The sequence below is a fragment of the Procambarus clarkii genome, chromosome 9, assembly GCF_040958095.1.
Source record: "Procambarus clarkii isolate CNS0578487 chromosome 9, FALCON_Pclarkii_2.0, whole genome shotgun sequence".
NCBI classification, from domain to species: domain Eukaryota; kingdom Metazoa; phylum Arthropoda; class Malacostraca; order Decapoda; family Cambaridae; genus Procambarus; species Procambarus clarkii.
The window spans coordinates 28,512,809-28,534,922 of NC_091158.1; the positions used below are offsets into that span (position 1 = coordinate 28,512,809).

General features: G+C 57.0%; 1 protein-coding gene across 1 annotated transcript in view; it reads left to right on the forward strand.

Moving 5' to 3' along the window:
• The window catches only part of LOC123766095 (uncharacterized), a 902,969-nt gene that overhangs the window by 315,596 nt on the left and 565,259 nt on the right, over positions 1–22,114 (forward strand). The window contains exon 11 of the mRNA XM_069321294.1: positions 10,360–10,515. Within this exon, the coding sequence (XP_069177395.1) occupies positions 10,360–10,515 (156 nt within the window). The remainder of the gene's footprint in view (positions 1–10,359; positions 10,516–22,114) is intronic.

Here is a 22,114-nt window from a genome sequence, read left to right on the forward strand (position 1 = left end):
TCCCTGCTCAGGTAGGGATCCTCACCTGGCCTCCCTGCTCAGGTAGGGATCCTCACCTGGCCTCCCTGCTCAGGTAGGGATCCTCACCTGGCCTCCCTGCTCTGGTAGGGATCCTCACCTGGCCTCCCTGCTCTGGTAGGGATCCTCACCTGGCCTCTCTGCACAGGTAGGGATCCTCACCTGGCCTCCCTGCTCAGGTAGGGATCCTCACCTGGCCTCCCTGCTCAGGTAGGGATCCTCACCTGGCCTCCCTGCTCTGGTAGGGATCGTCACCTGGCCTCCCTGCTCTGGTAGGGATCCTCACCTGGCCTCCCTGCTCAGGTAGGGATCCTCACCTGGCCTCCCTGCTCAGGTAGGGATCCTCACCTGGCCTCCCTGCTCAGGTAGGGATCCTCACCTGGCCTCCGTGCTCAGGTAGGGATCCTCACCTGGCCTCCCTGCTCTGGTAGGGATCCTCACCTGGCCTCTCTGCACAGGTAGGGATCCTCACCTGGCCTCCCTGCTCAGGTAGGGATCCTCACCTGGCCTCCCTGCTCAGGTAGGGATCCTCACCTGGCCTCCCTGCTCAGGTAGGGATCCCCACCTGGCCTCCCTGCTCAGGTAGGGATCCTCACCTGGCCTCCCTGCTCAGGTAGGGACCCTCACCTGGCCTCCCTGCTCAGGTAGGGATCCTCACCTGGCCTCCCTGCTCAGGTAGGGATCCTCACCTGGCCTCCCTGCTCAGGTAGGGATCCTCACCTGGCCTCCCTGCTCAGGTAGGGATCCTCACCTGGCCTCCCTGCTCAGGTAGGGATCCTCACCTGGCCTCCCTGCTCTGGTAGGGATCCTCACCTGGCCTCCCTGCTCAGGTAGGGATCCTCACCTGGCCTCCCTGCAGCTCAGGTAGGGATCGTCACCTGGCCTCCCTGCTCTGGTAGGGATCCTCACCTGGCCTCCCTGCTCTGGTAGGGATCCTCACCTGGCCTCTCTGCACAGGTAGGGATCCTCACCTGGCCTCCCTGCTCAGGTAGGGATCCTCACCTGGCCTCCCTGCTCAGGTAGGGATCCTCACCTGGCCTCCCTGCTCAGGTAGGGATCCTCACCTGGCCTCCCTGCTCTGGTAGGGATCCTCACCTGGCCTCCCTGCTCTGGTAGGGATCCTCACCTGGCCTCCCTGCTCAGGTAGGGATCCTCACCTGGCCTCCCTGCTCAGGTAGGGATCCTCACCTGGCCTCCCTGCTCTGGTAGGGATCCTCACCTGGCCTCCCTGCTCAGGTAGGGATCCTCACCTGGCCTCCCTGCTCAGGTAGGGATCCCCACCTGGCCTCCCTGCTCAGGTAGGGATCCTCACCTGGCCTCCCTGCTCAGGTAGGGACCCTCACCTGGCCTCCCTGCTCAGGTAGGGATCCTCACCTGGCCTCCCTGCTCAGGTAGGGATCCTCACCTGGCCTCCCTGCTCAGGTAGGGATCCTCACCTGGCCTCCCTGCTCAGGTAGGGATCCTCACCTGGCCTCCCTGCTCAGGTAGGGATCCTCACCTGGCCTCCCTGCTCAGGTAGGGATCCTCACCTGGCCTCCCTGCTCAGATAGGGATCCTCACCTGGCCTCCCTGCTCAGGTAGGGATCCTCACCTGGCCTCCCTGCTCAGGTAGGGATCCTCACCTGGCCTCCCTGCTCAGGTAGGGATCCTCACCTGGCCTCCCTGCTCAGATAGGGATCCTCACCTGGCCTCCCTGCTCAGGTAGGGATCCTCACCTGGCCTCCCTGCTCAGGTAGGGATCCTCACCTGGCCTCCCTGCTCAGATAGGGATCCTCACCTGGCCTCCATGCTCAGGTAGGGATCCTCACCTGGCCTCCCTGCTCAGATAGGGATCCTCACCTGGCCTCCCTGCTCAGGTAGGGATCCTCACCTGGCCTCCCTGCTCAGGTAGGGATCCTCACCTGGCCTCCCTGCTCAGGTAGGGATCCTCACCTGGCCTCCCTGCTCAGGTAGGGATCCTCACCTGGCCTCCCTGCTCAGGTAGGGATCCTCACCTGGCCTCCCTGCTCAGGTAGGGATCCTCACCTTGCCTCCCTGCTCAGGTAGGGATCCTCACCTGGCCTCCCTGCTCAGATAGGGATCCTCACCTGGCCTCCCTGCTCAGGTAGGGATCCTCACCTGGCCTCCCTGCTCAGGTAGGGATCCTCACCTGGCCTCCCTGCTCAGATAGGGATCCTCACCTGGCCTCCCTGCTCAGGTAGGGATCCTCACCTGGCCTCCCTGCTCAGGTAGGGATCCTCACCTGGCCTCCCTGCTCAGGTAGGGATCCTCACCTGGCCTCCCTGCTCAGGTAGGGATCCTCACCTGGCCTCCCTGCTCAGGTAGGGATCCTCACCTGGCCTCCCTGCTCAGGTAGGGATCCTCGACTGGCCTCCCTGCTCAGATAGGGATCCTCACCTGGCCTCCCTGCTCAGGTAGGGATCCTCACCTGGCCTCCCTGCTCAGGTAGGGATCCTCACCTGGCCTCCCTGCTCAGGTAGGGATCCTCACCTGGCCTCCCTGCTCAGATAGGGATCCTCACCTGGCCTCCCTGCTCAGGTAGGGATCCTCACCTGGCCTCCCTGCTCAGGTAGGGATCCTCACCTGGCCTCCCTGCTCAGATAGGGATCCTCACCTGGCCTCCATGCTCAGGTAGGGATCCTCACCTGGCCTCCCTGCTCAGATAGGGATCCTCACCTGGCCTCCCTGCTCAGGTAGGGATCCTCACCTTGCCTCCCTGCTCAGGTAGGGATCCTCACCTGGCCTCCCTGCTCAGGTAGGGATCCTCACCTGGCCTCCCTGCTCAGGTAGGGATCCTCACCTGGCCTCCCTGCTCAGGTAGGGATCCTCACCTGGCCTCCCTGCTCAGGTAGGGATCCTCACCTGGCCTCCCTGCTCAGGTAGGGATCCTCACCTGGCCTCCCTGCTCAGATAGGGATCCTCACCTGGCCTCCCTGCTCAGGTAGGGATCCTCACCTGGCCTCCCTGCTCAGGTAGGGATCCTCACCTGGCCTCCCTGCTCAGATAGGGATCCTCACCTGGCCTCCCTGCTCAGGTAGGGATCCTCACCTGGCCTCCCTGCTCAGGTAGGGATCCTCACCTGGCCTCCCTGCTCAGGTAGGGATCCTCACCTGGCCTCCCTGCTCAGATAGGGATCCTCACCTGGCCTCCCTGCTCAGGTAGGGATCCTCACCTGGCCTCCCTGCTCAGGTAGGGATCCTCACCTGGCCTCCCTGCTCAGGTAGGGATCCTCACCTGGCCTCCCTGCTCAGGTAGGGGTTTTCACTTTTGCGTCAAAACTAATACCAGTTAAAGATCTTAATTAAAAAGATTATTAATAAAAAAAAATCTCATTCAATTCACTTCTGAGAGATGAGTAATATTTTATAATTCTTCTGAAGTAAAACATTCTCCCATGTTGGTGTACTGTGTGGTGTAGGACTGTAGGCCCCCACCGTTGTTGGTGTACTGTGTGGTGTGGGACTGTTGGTGACCCCACCATTGTTGGTGCACTGTGTGGTGTGGGACTGTTGGTGACCCCACCATTGTTGGTGCACTGTGTGGTGGGGGACTGTAGGCCCCCACCATTGTTGGTGTACTGTGTGGTGTGGGACTGTAGGTGACCCCACCATTGTTGGTGCACTGTGTGGTGGGGGACTGTAGGTGACCCCACCATTGTTGGTGCACTGTGTGGTGTGGGACTGTTGGTGACCCCACCATTGTTGGTGCACTGTGTGGTGGGGGACTGTAGGCCCCCACCATTGTTGGTGTACTGTGTGGTGTGGGACTGTAGGTGACCCCACCATTGTTGGTGCACTGTGTGGTGGGGGACTGTAGGCCCCCACCATTGTTGGTGTACTGTGTGGTGTGGGACTGTAGGTGACCCCACCATTGTTGGTGCACTGTGTGGTGGGGGACTGTAGGTGACCCCACCATTGTTGGTGCACTGTGTGGTGGGGGACTGTAGGTGACCCCACTATTGTTGGTGCACTGTGTGGTGTGGGACTGTTGGTGACCCCACCATTGTTGGTGTACTGTGTAGTGTGGGACTGTAGGCCCCCACCATTGTTGGTGCACTGTGTGGTGTAGGACTGTAGGCCCCCACCATTGTTGGTGCACTGTGTGGTGTGGGACTGTAGGTGACCCCACCATTGTTGGTGCACTGTGTGGTGGGGGACTGTAGGTGACCCCACCATTGTTGGTGCACTGTGTGGTGTGGGACTGTAGGTGACCCCACCATTGTTGGTGCACTGTGTGGTGGGGGACTGTAGGTGACCCCACCATTGTTGGTGCACTGTGTGGTGTGGGACTGTAGGTGACCCCACCATTGTTGGTGTACTGTGTGGTGTGGGACTGTAGGTGACCCCACCATTGTTGGTGCACTGTGTGGTGTGGGACTGTAGGCCCCCACCATTGTTGGTGCACTGTGTGGTGTGGGACTGTAGCCCCCCACCATTGTTGGTGTACTGTGTGGTGTGGGACTGTCGGCCCCCACCATTGTTGGTGCACTGTGTAGTGTGGGACTGTAGGCCCCCACCATTGTTGGTGTTCTGTGTGGTGTGGGACTGTAGGCCCCCACCATTGTTGGTGTACTGTGTGGTGTGGGACTGTAGCCCCCCACCATTGTTGGTGCACTGTGTGGTGTGGGACTGTAGCCCCCCACCATTGTTGGTGTACTGTGTGGTGTGGGACTGTAGCCCCCCACTATTGTTGGTGCACTGTGTGGTGTGGGACTGTAGGCCCCCACCATTGTTGGTGCACTGTGTAGTGTGGGACTGTAGCCCCCCACCATTGTTGGTGCACTGTGTGGTGTGGGACTGTAGGCCCCCACCATTGTTGGTGTACTGTGTGGTGTGGGACTGTAGGTGGCCCCACCATTGTTGGTGTACTGTGTAGTGTGGGACTGTAGGCCCCCACCATTGTTGGTGCACTGTGTGGTGTGGGACTGTAGGTGACCCCACCATTGTTGGTGTACTGTGTGGTGTGGGACTGTTGGCCCCCACCATTGTTGGTGTACTGTGTGGTGTGGGACTGTAGGTGACCCCACCATTGTTGGTGCACTGTGTGGTGTGGGACTGTTGGTGACCCCACCATTGTTGGTGCACTGTGTGGTGTGGGACTGTAGGCCCCCACCCTTGTTGGTGTACTGTGTGGTGTGGGACTGTTGGTGACCCCACCATTGTTGGTGTACTGTGTGGTGTGGGACTGTTGGCCCCCACCATTGTTGGTGCACTGTGTGGTGTGGGACTGTTGGTGACCCCACCATTGTTGGTGCACTGTGTAGTGTGGGACTGTAGGCCCCCACCATTGTTGGTGTACTGTGTGGTGTGGGACTGTAAGCCCCCACCATTGTTGGTGTACTGTGTGGTGTGGGACTGTAGGCCCCCACCATTGTTGGTGTACTGTGTGGTGTGGGACTGTAGGTGACCCCACCATTGTTGGTGTACTGTGTGGTGTGGGACTGTAGGCCCCAACCATTGTTGGTGTACTGTGTGGTGTGGGACTGTAGGCCCCCACCATTGTTGGTGTACTGTGTGGTGTGGGACTGTAGGCCCCCACCATTGTTGGTGTACTGTGTGGTGTGGGACTGTAGGTGACCCCACCATTGTTGGTGTACTGTGTGGTGTGGGACTGTAGGTGACCCCACCATTGTTGGTGTACTGTGTGGTGTGGGACTGTTGGCCCCCACCATTGTTGGTGTACTGTGTGGTGTGGGACTGTAGGCCCCCACCATTGTTGGTGCACTGTGTGGTGTGGGACTGTAGGTGACCCCACCATTGTTGGTGTACTGTGTGGTGTGGGACTGTTGGCCCCCACCATTGTTGGTGTACTGTGTGGTGTGGACTGTAGGCCCCCACCATTGTTGGTGCACTGTGTGGTGTGGGACTGTTGGCCCCCACCATTGTTGGTGCACTGTGTGGTGTGGGACTGTAGGTGACCCCACCATTGTTGGTGTACTGTGTAGTGTGGGACTGTAGGCCCCCACCATTGTTGGTGTACTGTGTGGTGTGGGACTGTAGGCCCCCACCATTGTTGGTGTACTGTGTGGTGTGGGACTGTAGGTGACCCCACCATTGTTGGTGCACTGTGTAGTGTGGGACTGTAGGCCCCCACCATTGTTGGTGCACTGTGTGGTGTGGGACTGTAGGCCCCCACCATTGTTGGTGCACTGTGTGGTGTGGGACTGTTGGCCCCCACCATTGTTGGTGTACTGTGTGGTGTGGGACGGTAGGCCCCCACCATTGTTGGTGCACTGTGTGGTGTGGGACTGTAGGCCCCCACCATTGTTGGTGTACTGTGTGGTGTGGGACTGTAGGCCCCCACCATTGTTGGTGTACTGTGTGGTGTGGGACTGTAGGCCCCCACCATTGTTGGTGCACTGTGTGGTGTGGGACTGTAGGCCCCCACCATTGTTGGTGCACTGTGTAGTGTGGGACTGTAGGCCCCCACCATTGTTGGTGTACTGTGTAGTGTGGGACTGTAGGCCCCCACCATTGTTGGTGTACTGTGTGGTGTGGGACTGTAGGTGACCCCACCATTGTTGGTGCACTGTGTGGTGTGGGACTGTAGGTGACCCACCATTGTTGGTGTACTGTGTAGTGTGGGACTGTAGGACCCCACCATTGTTGGTGTACTGTGTGGTGTGGGACTGTAGGTGACCCCACCATTGTTGGTGCACTGTGTGGTGTGGGACTGTAGGACCCCACCATTGTTGGTGTACTGTGTGGTGTGGGACTGTAGGCCCCCACCATTATTGGTGTACTGTGTAGTGTGGGACTGTAGGCCCCCACCATTGTTGGTGTACTGTGTAGTGTGGGACTGTAGGCCCCCACCATTGTTGGTGTACTGTGTAGTGTGGGACTGTAGGCCCCCACCATTGTTGGTGTACTGTGTGGTGTGGGACTGTAGGGCCCCACCATTGTTGGTGCACTGTGTGGTGTGGGACTGTAGGTGACCCCACCATTGTTGGTGTTCTGTGTGGTGTGGGACTGTTGCCCCCCACCATTGTTGGTGTACTGTGTGGTGTGGGACTGTAGGGCCCCACCATTGTTGGTGCACTGTGTGGTGTGGGACTGTAGGTGACCCCACCATTGTTGGTGTTCTGTGTGGTGTGGGACTGTTGGCCCCCACCATTGTTGGTGTACTGTGTGGTGTGGGACTGTTGGTGACCCCACCATTGTTGGTGCACTGTGTGGTGTGGGACTGTAGGGCCCCACCATTGTTGGTGTACTGTGTGGTGTGGGACTGTAGGCCCCCACCATTGTTGGTGTACTGTGTGGTGTGGGACTGTAGGCCCCCACCATTGTTGGTGCACTGTGTGGTGTGGGACTGTTGGCCCCCACCATTGTTGGTGTACTGTGTGGTGTGGGACTGTAGGTGACCCCACCATTGTTGGTGCACTGTGTGGTGTGGGACTGTAGGCCCCCACCATTGTTGGTGCACTGTGTAGTGTGGGACTGTAGGTGGCCCCACCATTGTTGGTGTACTGTGTGGTGTGGGACTGTAGGTGACCCCACCATTGTTGGTGCACTGTGTGGTGTGGGACTGTAGGCCCCCACCATTGTTGGTGTACTGTGTGGTGTGGGACTGTAGGTGACCCCACCATTGTTGGTGTACTGTGTGGTGTGGGACTGTAGGCCCCCACCATTGTTGGTGTACTGTGTGGTGTGGGACTGTAGGTGACCCCACCATTGTTGGTGCACTGTGTGGTGTGGGACTGTAGGCCCCCACCATTGTTGGTGTACTGTGTAGTGTGGGACTGTAGGTGACCCCACCATTGTTGGTGTACTGTGTGGTGTGGGACTGTAGGCCCCCACCATTGTTGGTGCACTGTGTGGTGTGGGACTGTAGGCCCCCACCATTGTTGGTGCACTGTGTAGTGTGGGACTGTAGGCCCCCACCATTGTTGGTGCACTGTGTAGTGTGGGACTGTAGGCCCCCTCCATTGTTGGTGTACTGTGTAGTGTGGGACTGTAGGCCCCCACCATTGTTGGTGTACTGTGTGGTGTGGGACTGTAGGCCCCCACCATTGTTGGTGCACTGTGTGGTGTGGGACTGTAGGCCCCCACCATTGTTGGTGTACTGTGTAGTGTGGGACTGTAGGTGACCCCACCATTGTTGGTGTACTGTGTAGTGTGGGACTGTAGGACCCCACCATTGTTGGTGCACTGTGTGGTGTGGGACTGTAGGCCCCCACCATTGTTGGTGTACTGTGTGGTGTGGGACTGTAGGCCCCCACCATTGTTGGTGTACTGTGTGGTGTGGGACTGTTGGCCCCCACCATTGTTGGTGCACTGTGTAGTGTGGGACTGTAGGCCCCCACCATTGTTGGTGCACTGTGTGGTGTGGGACTGTAGGTGACCCCACCATTGTTGGTGTACTGTGTGGTGTGGGACTGTAGGTGACCCCACCATTGTTGGTGCACTGTGTGGTGTGGGACTGTAGGTGACCCCACCATTGTTGGTGTACTGTGTGGAGTGGGACTGTAGGCCCCCACCATTGTTGGTGTACTGTGTGGTGTGGGACTGTAGGTGACCCCACCATTGTTGGTGTACTGTGTGGTGTGGGACTGTAGGCCCCCACTATTGTTGGTGTACTGTGTGGTGTGGGACTGTAGGTGACCCCACCATTGTTGGTGTACTGTGTGGTGTGGGACTGTAGGTGACCCCACCATTGTTGGTGTACTGTGTGGTGTGGGACTGTTGGCCCCCACCATTGTTGGTGTACTGAGTGGTGTGGGACTGTAGGCCCCCACCATTGTTGGTGTACTGTGTGGTGTGGGACTGTTGGCCCCCACCATTGTTGGTGTACTGTGTGGTGTGGGACTGTAGGTGACCCCACCATTGTTGGTGTACTGTGTGGTGTGGGACTGTAGGTGACCCCACCATTGTTGGTGTACTGTGTGGTGTGGGACTGTAGGCCCCCACCATTGTTGGTGTACTGTGTGGTGTGGGACTGTAGGTGACCCCACCATTGTTGGTGTACTGTGTGGTGTGGGACTGTAGGTGACCCCACCATTGTTGGTGTACTGTGTGGTGTGGGACTGTAGGTGACCCCACCATTGTTGGTGCACTGTGTAGTGTGGGACTGTAGGTGACCCCACCATTGTTGGTGTACTGTGTGGTGTGGGACTGTTGGCCCCCACCATTGTTGGTGTACTGTGTGGTGTGGGACTGTAGGCCCCCACCATTGTTGGTGTACTGTGTGGTGTGGGACTGTTGGCCCCCACCATTGTTGGTGCACTGTGTAGTGTGGGACTGTAGGCCCCCACCATTGTTGGTGTACTGTGTGGTGTGGGACTGTAGGCCCCCACCATTGTTGGTGTACTGTGTGGTGTGGGACTGTTGGCCCCTACCATTGTTGGTGCACTGTGTGGTGTGGGACTGTTGGCCCCCACCATTGTTGGTGCACTGTGTGGTGTGGGACTGTAGGCCCCCACCATTGTTGGTGCACTGTGTGGTGTGGGACTGTAGGTGGCCCCACCATTGTTGGTGTACTGTGTAGTGTGGGACTGTAGGTGACCCCACCATTGTTGGTGCAATGTGTGGTGTGGGACTGTAGGCCCCCACCATTGTTGGTGTACTGTGTGGTGTGGGACTGTAGGCCCCCACCATTGTTGGTGCACTGTGTGGTGTGGACTAAAATGTCATTTTGAGGCAATGGAGTGACTTGAACTCGGGACCTGGTGATTCCCACTCGCCTGCCTTAACCACTCTGCCACGGTGGTACAAAAGTTGACCAACCCAGAACTCTACCGATTTCTTTTGGAAGTTCTGGAGGCCGCAAACCGGGGCCCAACTTTGGTTCTCTAGCCAACATGACCACAGTCAGGTTGGCAGTGTGAACACTATGGTAATGGTGTTCATACTCTAATGCCCCAGACAGATCGCAATGATATCACAACGGAGTTCTATATTAACGAAAATAATTTTGTGGCAATGGAGTGGTTTGACCTGGAGATTCCCAATCGCCTGCCTTAGGCCCCCGGACCTGCTTACTCTACCCAGTTCCCCGTCAACCTGCTCCCACCTGGCATATGAGCCGCCACACGACCTCACACGCAACACAACAGTACATTACCAGTCCCTAATATTCACATTTTCTACAGGAACTTCATCTCTAATGCAAATATGACATTATAAACAAATTTCAGGGATTATACTCCATCAGTGATAAAACAAATAACAAATTACTCAGGACATTTATCTTAAAATCAATAGGTTAAATTAATTATAAATCATCATATATATTAAAAGGACTAGAAAAATAATAATGTAAATGAAAATATACAAAGTGATGAGCAAAACTATAATGAGCGTGTTGAGGCTCTGAGTTAGTGATCAAACGTAACCTTACTTCCAGATGTTGCTGACCATTCACGGCCTGGGTAACGTTGGTGGGTATGGCAGCGAGGCGGAGGAGGAGCTGCGGGAGCTTGGTGCCGGGGAGAGCCTCCACACCGCCGCCGTGCGCCTCGCGGCAGTCACGGCTCTGGGCAAGGGTCCCTGCTCCACACAGGTCAGTTCACCACGAAACTAATTTGTAGCAATATTGTGGGTTCTTCCCATCGAATTCTGAGAAGTCTCTATCCGATATCTATTGTATCCAACGTCAGCGATGTTTCGATCATTGTGTACAACTATTTTTGCTTTCACGATCAACCCCCCCCCCCCTCCCCCGATTGTTCCCCGTGATCAAGGCCAAACCCCCCCCTCCCCCGATTGTCCCCGTGATCAAGGCCAAACCCCCCCCTCCCCCGATTGTTCCCGTGAACAAGACCAACCCCCCCCCCTCCCCCGATTGTTCCCGTGAACAAGACCAAACCCCCTCTCTCGATTGTCCCCGTGATCAAGGCCAACCCCCCTCCCCCGATTGTCCCCGTGATCAAGGCCAACCCCCCCCCCGATTGTTCCCGTGATCAAGGCCAAACCCCCTCCCTCGATTGTCCCCGTGATCAAGGCCAACCCCCCGCCCCCCCGATTGTTCCCGTGATCAAGGCCAACCCCCCCCCCCCCCGATTGTTCCCGTGATCAAGGCCAAACCCCCCCCCCGATTGTTCCCGTGATCAAGGCCAAACCCCCTCCCCCGATTGTCCCCGTGATCAAGGCCAACCCCCCCCCCCCGATTGTTCCCGTGATCAAGGCCAAACCCCCTCCCCCGATTGTCCCCGTGATCAAGGCCAAACCCCCCCCCCCCGATTGTTCCCGTGATCAAGGCCAAACCCCCTCCCTCGATTGTCCCCGTGATCAAGGCCAACCCCCCGCCCCCCCGATTGTTCCCGTGATCAAGGCCAACCCCCCCCCCCCCGATTGTTCCCGTGATCAAGGCCAAACCCCCCCCCCCCCGATTGTTCCCGTGATCAAGGCCAAACCCCCTCCCCCGATTGTCCCCGTGATCAAGGCCAACCCCCCCCCCGATTGTTCCCGTGATCAAGGCCAAACCCCCCCCCCCCCCGATTGTTCCCGTGATCAAGGCCAAACCCCCCCCCCCGATTGTTCCCGTGATCAAGGCCAAACCCCCTCCCCCGATTGTTCCCGTGATCAAGGCCAAACCCCCCCCCCCGATTGTTCCCGTGATCAAGGCCAACCCCCCCCCCCCCCGATTGTCCCCGTGATCAAGGCCAAACCCCCCCCCCGATTGTCCCCGTGATCAAGGCCAAACCCCCCCCCCCCGATTGTTCCCGTGATCAAGGCCAACCCCCCCCCCCCCCCGATTGTCCCCGTGATCAAGGCCAAACCCCCCCCCCCCCGATTGTTCCCGTGATCAAGGCCAACCCTACCCCCCCGATTGTCCCCGTGATCAAGGCCAAACCCCCCCCCCCCCGATTGTTCCCGTGATCAAGGCCAAACCCCCTCCCCCGATGGTTCCCGTGATCAAGGCCAACCCCCCCCCCCCGATTGTCCCCGTGATCAAGGCCAACCCCCCCCCCCCGATTGTCCCCGTGATCAAGGCCAACCCCCCCCCCGATTGTCCCCGTGATCAAGGCCAAACCCCCCCCCCCCCGATTGTTCCCGTGATCAAGGCCAACCCCCCCCCCCGATTGTCCCCGTGATCAAGGCCAAACCCCCCCCCCCCCCGATTGTCCCCGTGATCAAGGCCAACCCCCCGCCCCCCCGATTGTCCCCGTGATCAAGGCCAAACCCCCCCCCCCCCGATTGTCCCCGTGATCAAGGCCAAACCCCCCCCCCCCCGATTGTTCCCGTGATCAAGGCCAACCCCCCCCCCGATTGTCCCCGTGATCAAGGCCAAACCCCCCCCCCCCCCCCGATTGTTCCCGTGATCAAGGCCAACCCCCCCCCCCCCCCGATTGTCCCCGTGATCAAGGCCAAACCCCCCCCCCCCCCGATTGTTCCCGTGATCAAGGCCAAACCCCCTCCCCCGATTGTTCCCGTGATCAAGGCCAACCCCCCCCCCCGATTGTCCCCGTGATCAAGGCCAAACCCCCCCCCCCCCGATTGTCCCCGTGATCAAGGCCAAACCCCCCCCCCCCCCCGATTGTTCCCGTGATCAAGGCCAAACCCCCTCCCCCGATGGTTCCCGTGATCAAGGCCAACCCCCCCCCCCCCCGATTGTCCCCGTGATCAAGGCCAACCCCCCCCCCCCCCCCCGATTGTTCCCCGTGATCAAGGCCAACCCCCTCCCCTCCCTCGGGGGCGCCAGCGTGCCCCAGAGAACGCAGACAGTCACGATAGGCACTAAGGTCGTAACGTGACTGTAGGTCCTCTGCCTCACTGAACACAAGCACCTGGGAGGCCACGCTGGGGGTATACAGTATATTCTAGCAGCAAGGTCGCCCTCATATAACACGAGGAGGGGCATACCTCATATAACACGAGGAGGGGCATACCTCATATAACACGAGGAGGGGCATACCTCATATAACACGAGGAGGGGCATACCTCATATAACACGAGGAGGGGCATACCTCATATAACACGAGGAGGGGCATACCTCATATAACACGAGGAGGGCCATACACAACCGTAATTATATATCATAATTACGGTTGTTTATATTAACTTTGATTATAGTTAGGCCTAACTTTGTTTAGGTATTGTAAATAAAATTGATGCCAGCATAAGGTGAGCACCTATGCCTACCTAGGCCTAACCCCCACAATAAGTTTCGAAATATAATATTAATTATATTACATCCTGAGGGGGATGGAAGAGAGAATAGGTGTTGTGGACACAAGATGAGTGCACCTGCTCACAAGGTGCAGGGAATTACCCAGGCTTACCTGTTTCCTAAGGTGTGCTCTATGAGTAAACATTACCTGGGAGTGATCACGAAAGTACCACTATTGTGTGCGATTATCAATTAAAAGTGCAATATTGCTATTAGCTTGCACTTTAACACAGAGGTGGGAGTCTTGCCTGTCACACTTGTCCAGCCAAACATCCCTCTTGATTTCCTGGGAGGTAAAGTGGACAGGAGATTATCAGGTTGAAGAAACTTCAAGTACCTGTTGGTATTTTCTACGCGTAAGTACAGATTAATGATTAAATGCAATAATTACAATAATTGTTGCAAATGAACTGGTTCACAAAATGTGCATTATTTAGTTGAACATTTCTAACCTAGCTCTCAATATTAGGTATTGTAAAATAACTATGATGAACAATAAGCAGCTGCAACAATGTTAGTTACGTGTTATATATCATTAGCATTATTATCCTGATATTGGTGAAGATGAATTAGTTATCTTAAAATGAATGTTGTTACATGAATGATAACTATTCAAGATATTTAATTAATAAATATAGTTGAATTTAGTTATGACTGGATTCATGTATACTAAGATTGATTGTATATAATATGATGAATATCATATCTATATGATATGAATATAGAATAGATATATATTATAGTTGACCAAACCACACACCAGAAGATGAAAACACGACGACGTTTCGGTCCGTCGTATACCATTATCAAGTCGACTGTGGAGAGACGAGGGAGGTAGCGGGCATAAGTAAGGTAAGAGCTACCCGTTCTCGCACTTGGTATAGTCAATATTGGCTTATTTAATAAGTGCATATGTGACATACTAATTTATTGTGAATATTTTAGTTTACCTTGAAAAGCTTCATAGAAAACACCGACCTCACCTAACCTTCTTAGTATGTTAAGATAAGCATCTTATTGCTTCTTACTTACAGTTATTACTTAACCTATACCGTTGATAGGTTAAGTAAAAATTGTTAATAAGAAGCAATAAGATGCTTATCATAACATACTAAGAAGGTTAGGTGAAGTCGCTGTTTTCTATGAAGCTTTTCAAGGTAAACTAAAATATTTACAATCAATTAGTATGTCATCTACGCACTTATTAAATAAGCCAATATTGACTTTAAGCAAGTGCGAGAACGGATTGGGCAAGAGTGAAGTGAGGAGGAGGAAAACTTGGAGAAAGGAGAAGCAAGCGAAAGATAGGAGTAATAACGGGAATGAAGGAGTTAATAATAAAAGTAAATGTGAATGAAAGAGAAGGTAAAAGAAAAAGAAAATGAAGAAGAAAGAGAAAAAGCATGCGTAGGTTTATGTTAGGTCACGTTTGTTAGAATGTTAAGAACATTTGAGCATGTACTGTGCAAGGGAAGCATCAACAGCAGCGACTGGTTGTGTATCAGAGCAGATTCCAGACGACAGCGTCTGTGATGAGAAGAGTCAGGAAAGATTATTTTAGACGAAGACCAATCAATAGGACGATTAGAATCCTTCTCCCAGCCCTCAGGTGGTGTTTACTTCCCCTCTCCCAGTCCCCAGGTGGTGTTTACTTCCCCTCTCCCTGCCCCCAGGTGGTGTTTACTGTCCCTCTCCCAGCCCTCAGGTGGTGTTTACTTCCCTTCTCTCAGTCCCCAGGTGGTGTTTACTTCCCCTCTCCCAGCCCTCAGGTGGTGTTTACTTCCCCTCTCCCTGCCCCCAGGTGGTGTTTACTGTCCCTCTCCCAGCCCTCAGGTGGTGTTTACTTCCCCTCTCTCAGTCCCCAGGTGGTGTTTACTTCCCCTCTCCCAGCCCTCAGGTGGTGTTTACTTCCCCTCTCCCTGCCCCCAGGTGGTGTTTACTGTCCCTCTCCCAGCCCTCAGGTGGTGTTTACTTCCCCTCTCCCTGCCCCCAGGTGGTGTTTACTGTCCCTCTCCCAGCCCTCAGGTGGTGTTTACTTCCCATCTCTCAGTCCCCAGGTGGTGTTTACTTCCCCTCTCCCAGCCCTCAGGTGGTGTTTACTTCCCCTCTCCCAGCCCCCAGGTGGTGTTTACTTCCCCTCTCCCAGCCCCCAGGTTGTGTTTACTTTCCCTCTCCCAGCCCTCAGGTGGTGTTTACTTCCCCTCTCCCAGTCCCCAGGTGGTGTTTACTTCCCCTCTCCCTGCCCCTAGGTGGTGTTTACTGTCCCTCTCCCAGCCCTCAGGTGGTGTTTACTTCCCCTCTCTCAGTCCCCAGGTGGTGTTTACTTCCCCTCTCCCAGCCCTCAGGTGGTGTTTACTTCCCCTCTCCCTGCCCCCAGGTGGTGTTTACTGTCCCTCTCCCAGCCCTCAGGTGGTGTTTACTTCCCCTCTCTCAGTCCCCAGGTGGTGTTTACTTCCCCTCTCCCAGCCCTCAGGTGGTGTTTACTTCCCCTCTCCCTGCCCCCAGGTGGTGTTTACTGTCCCTCTCCCAGCACTCAGGTGGTGTTTACTTCCCCTCTCCCTGCCCCCAGGTGGTGTTTACTGTCCCTCTCCCAGCCCTCAGGTGGTGTTTACTTCCCCTCTCTCAGTCCCCAGGTGGTGTTTACTTCCCCTCTCCCAGCCCTCAGGTGGTGTTTACTTCCCCTCTCCCAGCCCCCAGGTGGTGTTTACTTCCCCTCTCCCAGCCCCCAGGTGGTGTCTACTGACCCTCTCCCAGCCCCCAGGTGGTGTTTACTTCCCCTCTCCCAGCCCTCAGGTGGTGTTTACTGACCCTCTCCCAGCCCCCAGGTGGTGTTTACTGCTCAACTCGCAGCCCCCAGTTGGTGTTTACTGCCCCTCTCCCAGCCCCCTGGTGGTGTTTACTGCCCCCTCTCCCAGCCCCCAGGTGGTGTTTACTTCCCCTCTCCCTGCCCCCAGGTTGTGTTTACTTTCCCGCTCCCAACCCTCAGGTGGTGTTTACTTCCCCTCTCCCAGTCCCCAGGTGGTGTTTACTTCCCCTCTCCCAGCCGCCAGGTGGTGTTTACTGTCCCTCTCCCAGCCCCCAAGTGGTGTTTACTTCCCTTCTCCCAGCCCCGAGGTGGTGTTTACTGCCCCTCTCCCAGCCCCCAGGTGATGTTTACTTCCCCTCTCCCAGCCCCCAGGTGGTGTTTACTGCCCCTCTCCCAGCCCCCAAGTGGTGTTTACTTCCCTTCTCCCAGCCCCGAGGTGGTGTTTACTGCCCCTCTCCCAGCCCCCAGGTGGTGTTTACTGCCCCTCTCCCAGCCCCCAGGTGGTGTTTACTTCCCCTCTCCCAGCCCCCAGGTGGTGTTTACTGCCCCTCTCCCAGCCCCCAAGTGGTGTTTACTTCCCTTTTCCCAGCCCCGAGGTGGTGTTTACTGCCCCTCTCCCAGCCCCCAGGTGATGTTTACTTCCCCTCTCCCAGCCCCGAGGTGGTGTTTACTGCCCCTCTCCCAGCCCCCAAGTGGTGTTTACTTCCCTTCTCCCAGCCCCCAGGTGGTGTTTACTGCCCCTCTCCCAGCCCCCAGGTGATGTTTACTTCCCCTCTCCCAGCCCCCAGGTGGTGTTTACTTCCCTTCTCCCAGCCCTCAGATGGTGTTTACTGCCCCTCTCCCAGCCCCCAGGTGGTGTTTACTGTCCCTCTCCCAGCCCCCAGGTGGTGTTTACTTCCCCTCTCCCAGCCCCCAGGTGGTGTTTACTGCCCCTCTCCCAGCCCCCAGGTTGTGTTTACTGCCCCTCTCCCAGCCCACAGGTGGTGTTCACTGTCCATCTCCCAGCCCCCAGGTGGTGTTTACTGCCCCTCTCCCAGCCCTCAGGTGGTGTTTACTTCCCCTCTCCCAGCCCCCAGGTGATGTTTACTTCCCCTCTCCCAGCCCCCAGGTGGTGTTCAATGTCCCTCTCCCAGCCCCCAGGTGGTGTTTACTCTCCCTCTCCCAGCCCCCAGATGGTGTTTACTGTCCCTCTCCCAGCCCGCAGGTGGTGTTTATTGTCCCTCTCCCAGCCCCCAGATGGTGTTTACTGCCCCTCTCCCAGCCCCCAGGTGGTGTTTACTGCCCGTCTCCCTGCCCCCAGGTGGTGTTCACTGCCCATCTCCCAGCCCGCAGGTGGTGTTTACTGTCCCTCTCCCAGCCCCCAGGTGGTGTTTACTCTCCCTCTCCCAGCCCCCAGGTGGTGTTTACTCTCCCTCTCCCAGCCCCCAGGTGGTGTTTACTTCCCTTCTCACAGCCCCCAGGTGGTGTTTACTGTCCCTCTCCCAGCCCCCAGGTGGATTTTACTGCCCTTCTCCCAGCCCCCAGGTGGTGTTTACTGCCCCTCTCCCTGCCCCCAGGTGGAGTTTACTGTCCCTCTCCAAGCCCCCAGGTGGTGTTTACTGCCCCTCTCCTAACCCCCAGGTGGTATTTACTTCCCCTCTACCAGCCCCCAGGTGGTGTTTACTGCCCCTCTCCCAGCCCCCAGGTGGTGTTTACTTCCCCTCTCTCAGCCCCCAGGTGGTGTTTACTGCCCTTCTCCCAGCCCCCAGGTGGTGTTTACTGCCCCTCTCCCAGCCCCCAGGTGGTGTTTACTTCCCCTCTCCCTGCCCCCAGGTGGTGTTTACTGCCCCTCTCCCAGCCCCCAGGTGGTGTTTAATTCCCCTCTCCCAGCCCCCAAGGTGGTGTTTACTGTCCCTCTCCCAGCCCCCAGGTGGTGTTTACTTCCCCTCTCCCAGCCCCCAGGTGGTGTTTACTGTCCCTTTCCCAGCCCCCAGGTGGTGTTTACTGCCCCTCTCCCAGCCCCCAGGTGGTGTTTACTGTCCCTTTCCCTGCCCCCAGGTGGTGTTAACTGTCCCTCTCCCAGCCCCCACGTGGTGTTTACTTCCCCTCTCCCAGCCCCCAGGTGGTGTTTACTGCCCCTCTCCCAGCCCCCAGGTGGTGTTTACTGTCCCTTTCCCTGCCCCCAGGTGGTGTTAACTGTCCCTCTCCCAGCCCCCACGTGGTGTTTACTTCCCCTCTCCCAGCCCCCAGGTGGTGTTTACTGTCCCTTTCCCAGCCCCCAGGTGGAGTTTACTATCCCTCTCTAAGCCCCCAGGTGGTGTTTACTGTCCCTCTCCCAGCCCCCAGGTGGTGTTTACTGTCCCTCTCCCAGCCCCCAGGTGGTGTTTACTGCCCCTCTCCCAGCCCCCAGGTGGTGTTTACTGCCCCTCTCCCAGCCCCCAGGTGGTGTTTACTGTCCCTCTCCCAGCCCCCAGGTGGTGTTTACTGCCCCTCTCCCAGCCCCCAGGTGGTGTTTACTGCCCCTCTCCCAGCCCCCAGGTGGTGTTTACTGCCCCTCTCCCAGCCCCCAGGTGGTGTTTACTGCCCCTCTCCCAGCCCCCAGGTGGTGTTTACTGTCCCTCTCCCAGCCCAAAGGTGGTGTTTACTGCCCCTCTCCCAGCCCCCAGGTGGTGTTTACTGCCCCTCTCCCAGCCCCCAGGTGGTGTTTACTGCCCCTCTCCCAGCCCCCAGGTGGTGTTTACTGCCCCTCTCCCAGCCCCCAGGTGGTGTTTACTGTCCCTCTCCCAGCCCCCAGGTGGTGTTTACTGCCCCTCTCCCTGCCCCCAGGAGGTGTTTACTGCCCCTCTCCCAGCCCTTAGGTGGTGTTTACTGCCCCTCTCCCAACCCCCAGGTGGTGTTTACTGCCCCTCTCCCAGCCCCCAAGTGGTGTTTACTGCCCCTCTCCCAGCCCCCAGGTGGTGTTTACTGCCCCCTCTCCCAGCCCCCAGGTGATGTTTACTGCCCCTCTCCCAGCCCCCAGGTGGTGTTTACTGTCCCCCTCCCAGCCCCCAGGTGGTGTTTACTGAACCTATCCCAGCCCCCAGATGGTGTTTACTGCCCCTCTCCCAGCCCCCAGGTGGTGTTTACTTCCCCTCTCCCAGCCCCCAGGAGGTGTTTACTGCCCCTATCCCAGCCCCCAAGTGGTGTTTACTGCCCCTCTCCCAGCCCCCAGGTGGTGTTTACTGCCCCTCTCCCAGCTCCAAGGAGGTGTTTACTGTCCCTCTCCCAGCCCCCAGGTGGTGTTTACTGCCCCTCTCCCTGTCCCCAGGTGGTGTTTACTGTCCCTCTCCCAGCCCCCAGGTGGTGTTTACTGTCCCTCTCCCAGCCCCCAGGTGGTGTTTACTGTCCCTCTCCCAGCTCCCAGGTGGTGTTTACTGCCCCTCTCCCTGGCCCCAGGTGGTGTTTACTGTCCCTCTCCCAGCCCCCAGGAGATGTTTACTGTCCCTCTCCCAGCCCCCAGGTGGTATTTACTGTCCCTCTGCCAGCCCCCAGGTGGTGTTTACAGCCTATATCCCAGCCCCCAGGTGGTGTTTACTGCCCCTCTGCCAGCCCCCAGGTGGTGTTTACTGTTCCCTCTCCCTGCCCCCAGGTGGTATTTACTGTCCCTCTCCCAGCCCCCAGGATGTATTTACTGTCTCTCTCCCAGCCCCCAGGTGGTGTTTACTGTCCCTCTCCCAGCCCCCAGGTGGTATTTACTGTCTCTCTCCCAGCCTCCAGGTGGTGTTTATTTCCCCTCTCCCTGCCCTCAGGTGGTGTTTACTGCCCCTCCCCCAGCCCCCAGGTGGTGTTTACTTCCCCTCTCCCAGCCCCCAGGTGGGGTTTACTGCCCCTCTCCCAGCCCCCAGGTGGTGTTTACTGCCCCTCTCCATGCCCTCAGGTGGTGTTTACTGCCCCTCCCCCAGCCCCCAGGTGGTGTTTACTTCCCCTCTCCCAGCCCCCAGGTGGTGTTTACTGTCCCTCTCCCAGCCCCCAGGTGGTGTTTTCTGCCCCTCTCCCAGCCCCCAGGTGGTGTTTACTTCCCCTCTCCCTGCCCCCAGGTGGTGTTTACTTCCCCTCTCCCAGCCCCCCAGGTGGTGTTTAGTGCCCCTCTCCCAGCCCCCAGGTGGTGTTTACTGTCCCTCTCCCTGCCCCCAGGTGGTATTTACTGTCCCTCTCCCAGCCCCCAGGTGGTGTTTACTAACCCTCTCCCAGCCCCCTGGTGGTGTTTACTGCCCCTCTCCCTGTCCCCAGGTGGTGTTTTCTGTCCCTCTCCCAGCCCCCAGGTGGTGTTTAATGCCCCTCTTCTTGCCCCCAGGTGGTGCTTACTGCCTCACTTCCAGCCCCTTCAGGTGGTGTTTACTGTCCCTCTCCCAGCCCCCAGGTGGTGTTTACTGACCCTCTCCCAGCCCCCAGGTGGTGTTTACTGCCCCTCTCCCAGCCCCCAGGTGGTGTTTACTGACCCTCTCCCAGCCCCCAGGTGGTGTTTACTGTCCCTCTTCCAGCCCCCAGGTGGTGTTTACTGACCCTCTCCCAGCCCCCAGGTGGTGTTTACTGTCCCTCTCCCAGCCCCCAGGTGGTGTTTACTGTCCCTCTCCCAGCCCCCAGGTGGTGCTTACTGACCCTCTCCCAGCCCCCAGGTGGTGTTTACTGTCCCCCTCCCAGCCCCCAGGTGGTGTTTACTGTCCCTCTCCCAGCCCCCAGGTGGTGTTTACTGTCCCTCTCCCAGCCCCCAGGTGGTGTTTACTGTCCCTCTCCCAGCCCCCAGGTGGTGTTTACTTCCCCTCTCCCTGTCCCCAGGTGGTGTTTACTGCCCCGCTCCCTGCCCCCAGGTGGTGTTTACTCTCCCTCTCCCTGCCCCCAGGTGTTGTTTACTGTCCCTCTCCCTGCCCCCAGGTGGTGTTTACCGTCCCTCTCCCAGCCCCCAGGTGGTGTTTACTTCCCCTCTCCCTGCCCCCAGGTGGTGTTTACTGTCCCTCTCCCAGCCCCCAGGTGGTGTTTACTGCCCCTCTCCCTGCCCCCAGGTGGTGTTTACTGCCCCTCTCCCAGCCCCCAGGTGGTGTTTACTGCCCCTCTCCCAGCCCCCAGGTGGTGTTTACTTCCCCTCTCCCTGCCCCCAGGTGGTGTTTACTGCCCCTCTCCCAGCCCCCAGGTGGTGTTTACTGCCCCTCTCCCAGCCCCCAGGTGGTGTTTACTGCCCCTCTCCCTGCCCCCAGGTGGTGTTTACTGCCCCTCTCCCAGCCCCCAGGTGGTGTTTACTGCCCCTCTCCCGGCCCTCAGGTGGTGTTGTGTCACCACGCCCCACAGCATCGCTGGCAGCATAGAACTTCCCGTAATTCAGCATAAAGCCTCCTGGCCCGAACAAGTTGTCTAGACTAAAGTTAAAGTAAATAAAATCCACCAGTTTACTGGGGCGATCTGCAATACACGTCACCGCTCTATTTACAACACATTTCCACAACTAATAAATATATTAACAAAAGCATATGTGAAGCAGCTTCAGCTAGCTGCTTGACTTGTGCTTTAAAACCTTTCCTATTAAAAATAACGTCGCTTTTGGCCGTTTACCCGTATGGCCGAAAGTGGACGTAATTTGAAAATGAAGAAAAAATGAAAGTAAATTTGGGATTTTTTTTTTTGCAACAACATTAAGTTAAGGGTTCTCTGGTACGTTAGGTGGGCAGGAAATTTTCATAAAGTTTCAAAACGTTATTTGAAAATTTCCTCTTCTAACCTTACCGGGTAAGCCTTACGACTCAAACAGAAAACGGGACAGTACGTCACTTTTGTGAGTCGATTTCATTTCAAATTACATCCACTTTTGGCCATAGCGCGCATACGAGCCAAAAGCGACGTTATTTTTAAGAGGACGGGTTGGTCGCTGGGCCAGTCACCTAACAATAGCGGTACACTGTTCTACTTAAGGCCCAGCTGGACCAACAAATGGCAAAGTCTAGACTCTTCTTACATTCAGCAGCGTCCACAATGACTGAAAAAGTAATGTCAATTACTCTACAAAAGTACAAGTCCACATCGACTTGACAAAAAGCATTGTCAGTTACAGGCCTTCGCAACGTTAGAGTTACAATATCTGGTAATGTGACATTGAATTTCCTCTCGAAAGTCTAGCTCTCCCAGACAAGGAACTTGACGAAGTCCAAAAACGAGGAAATTCGGCCATGTCCACAA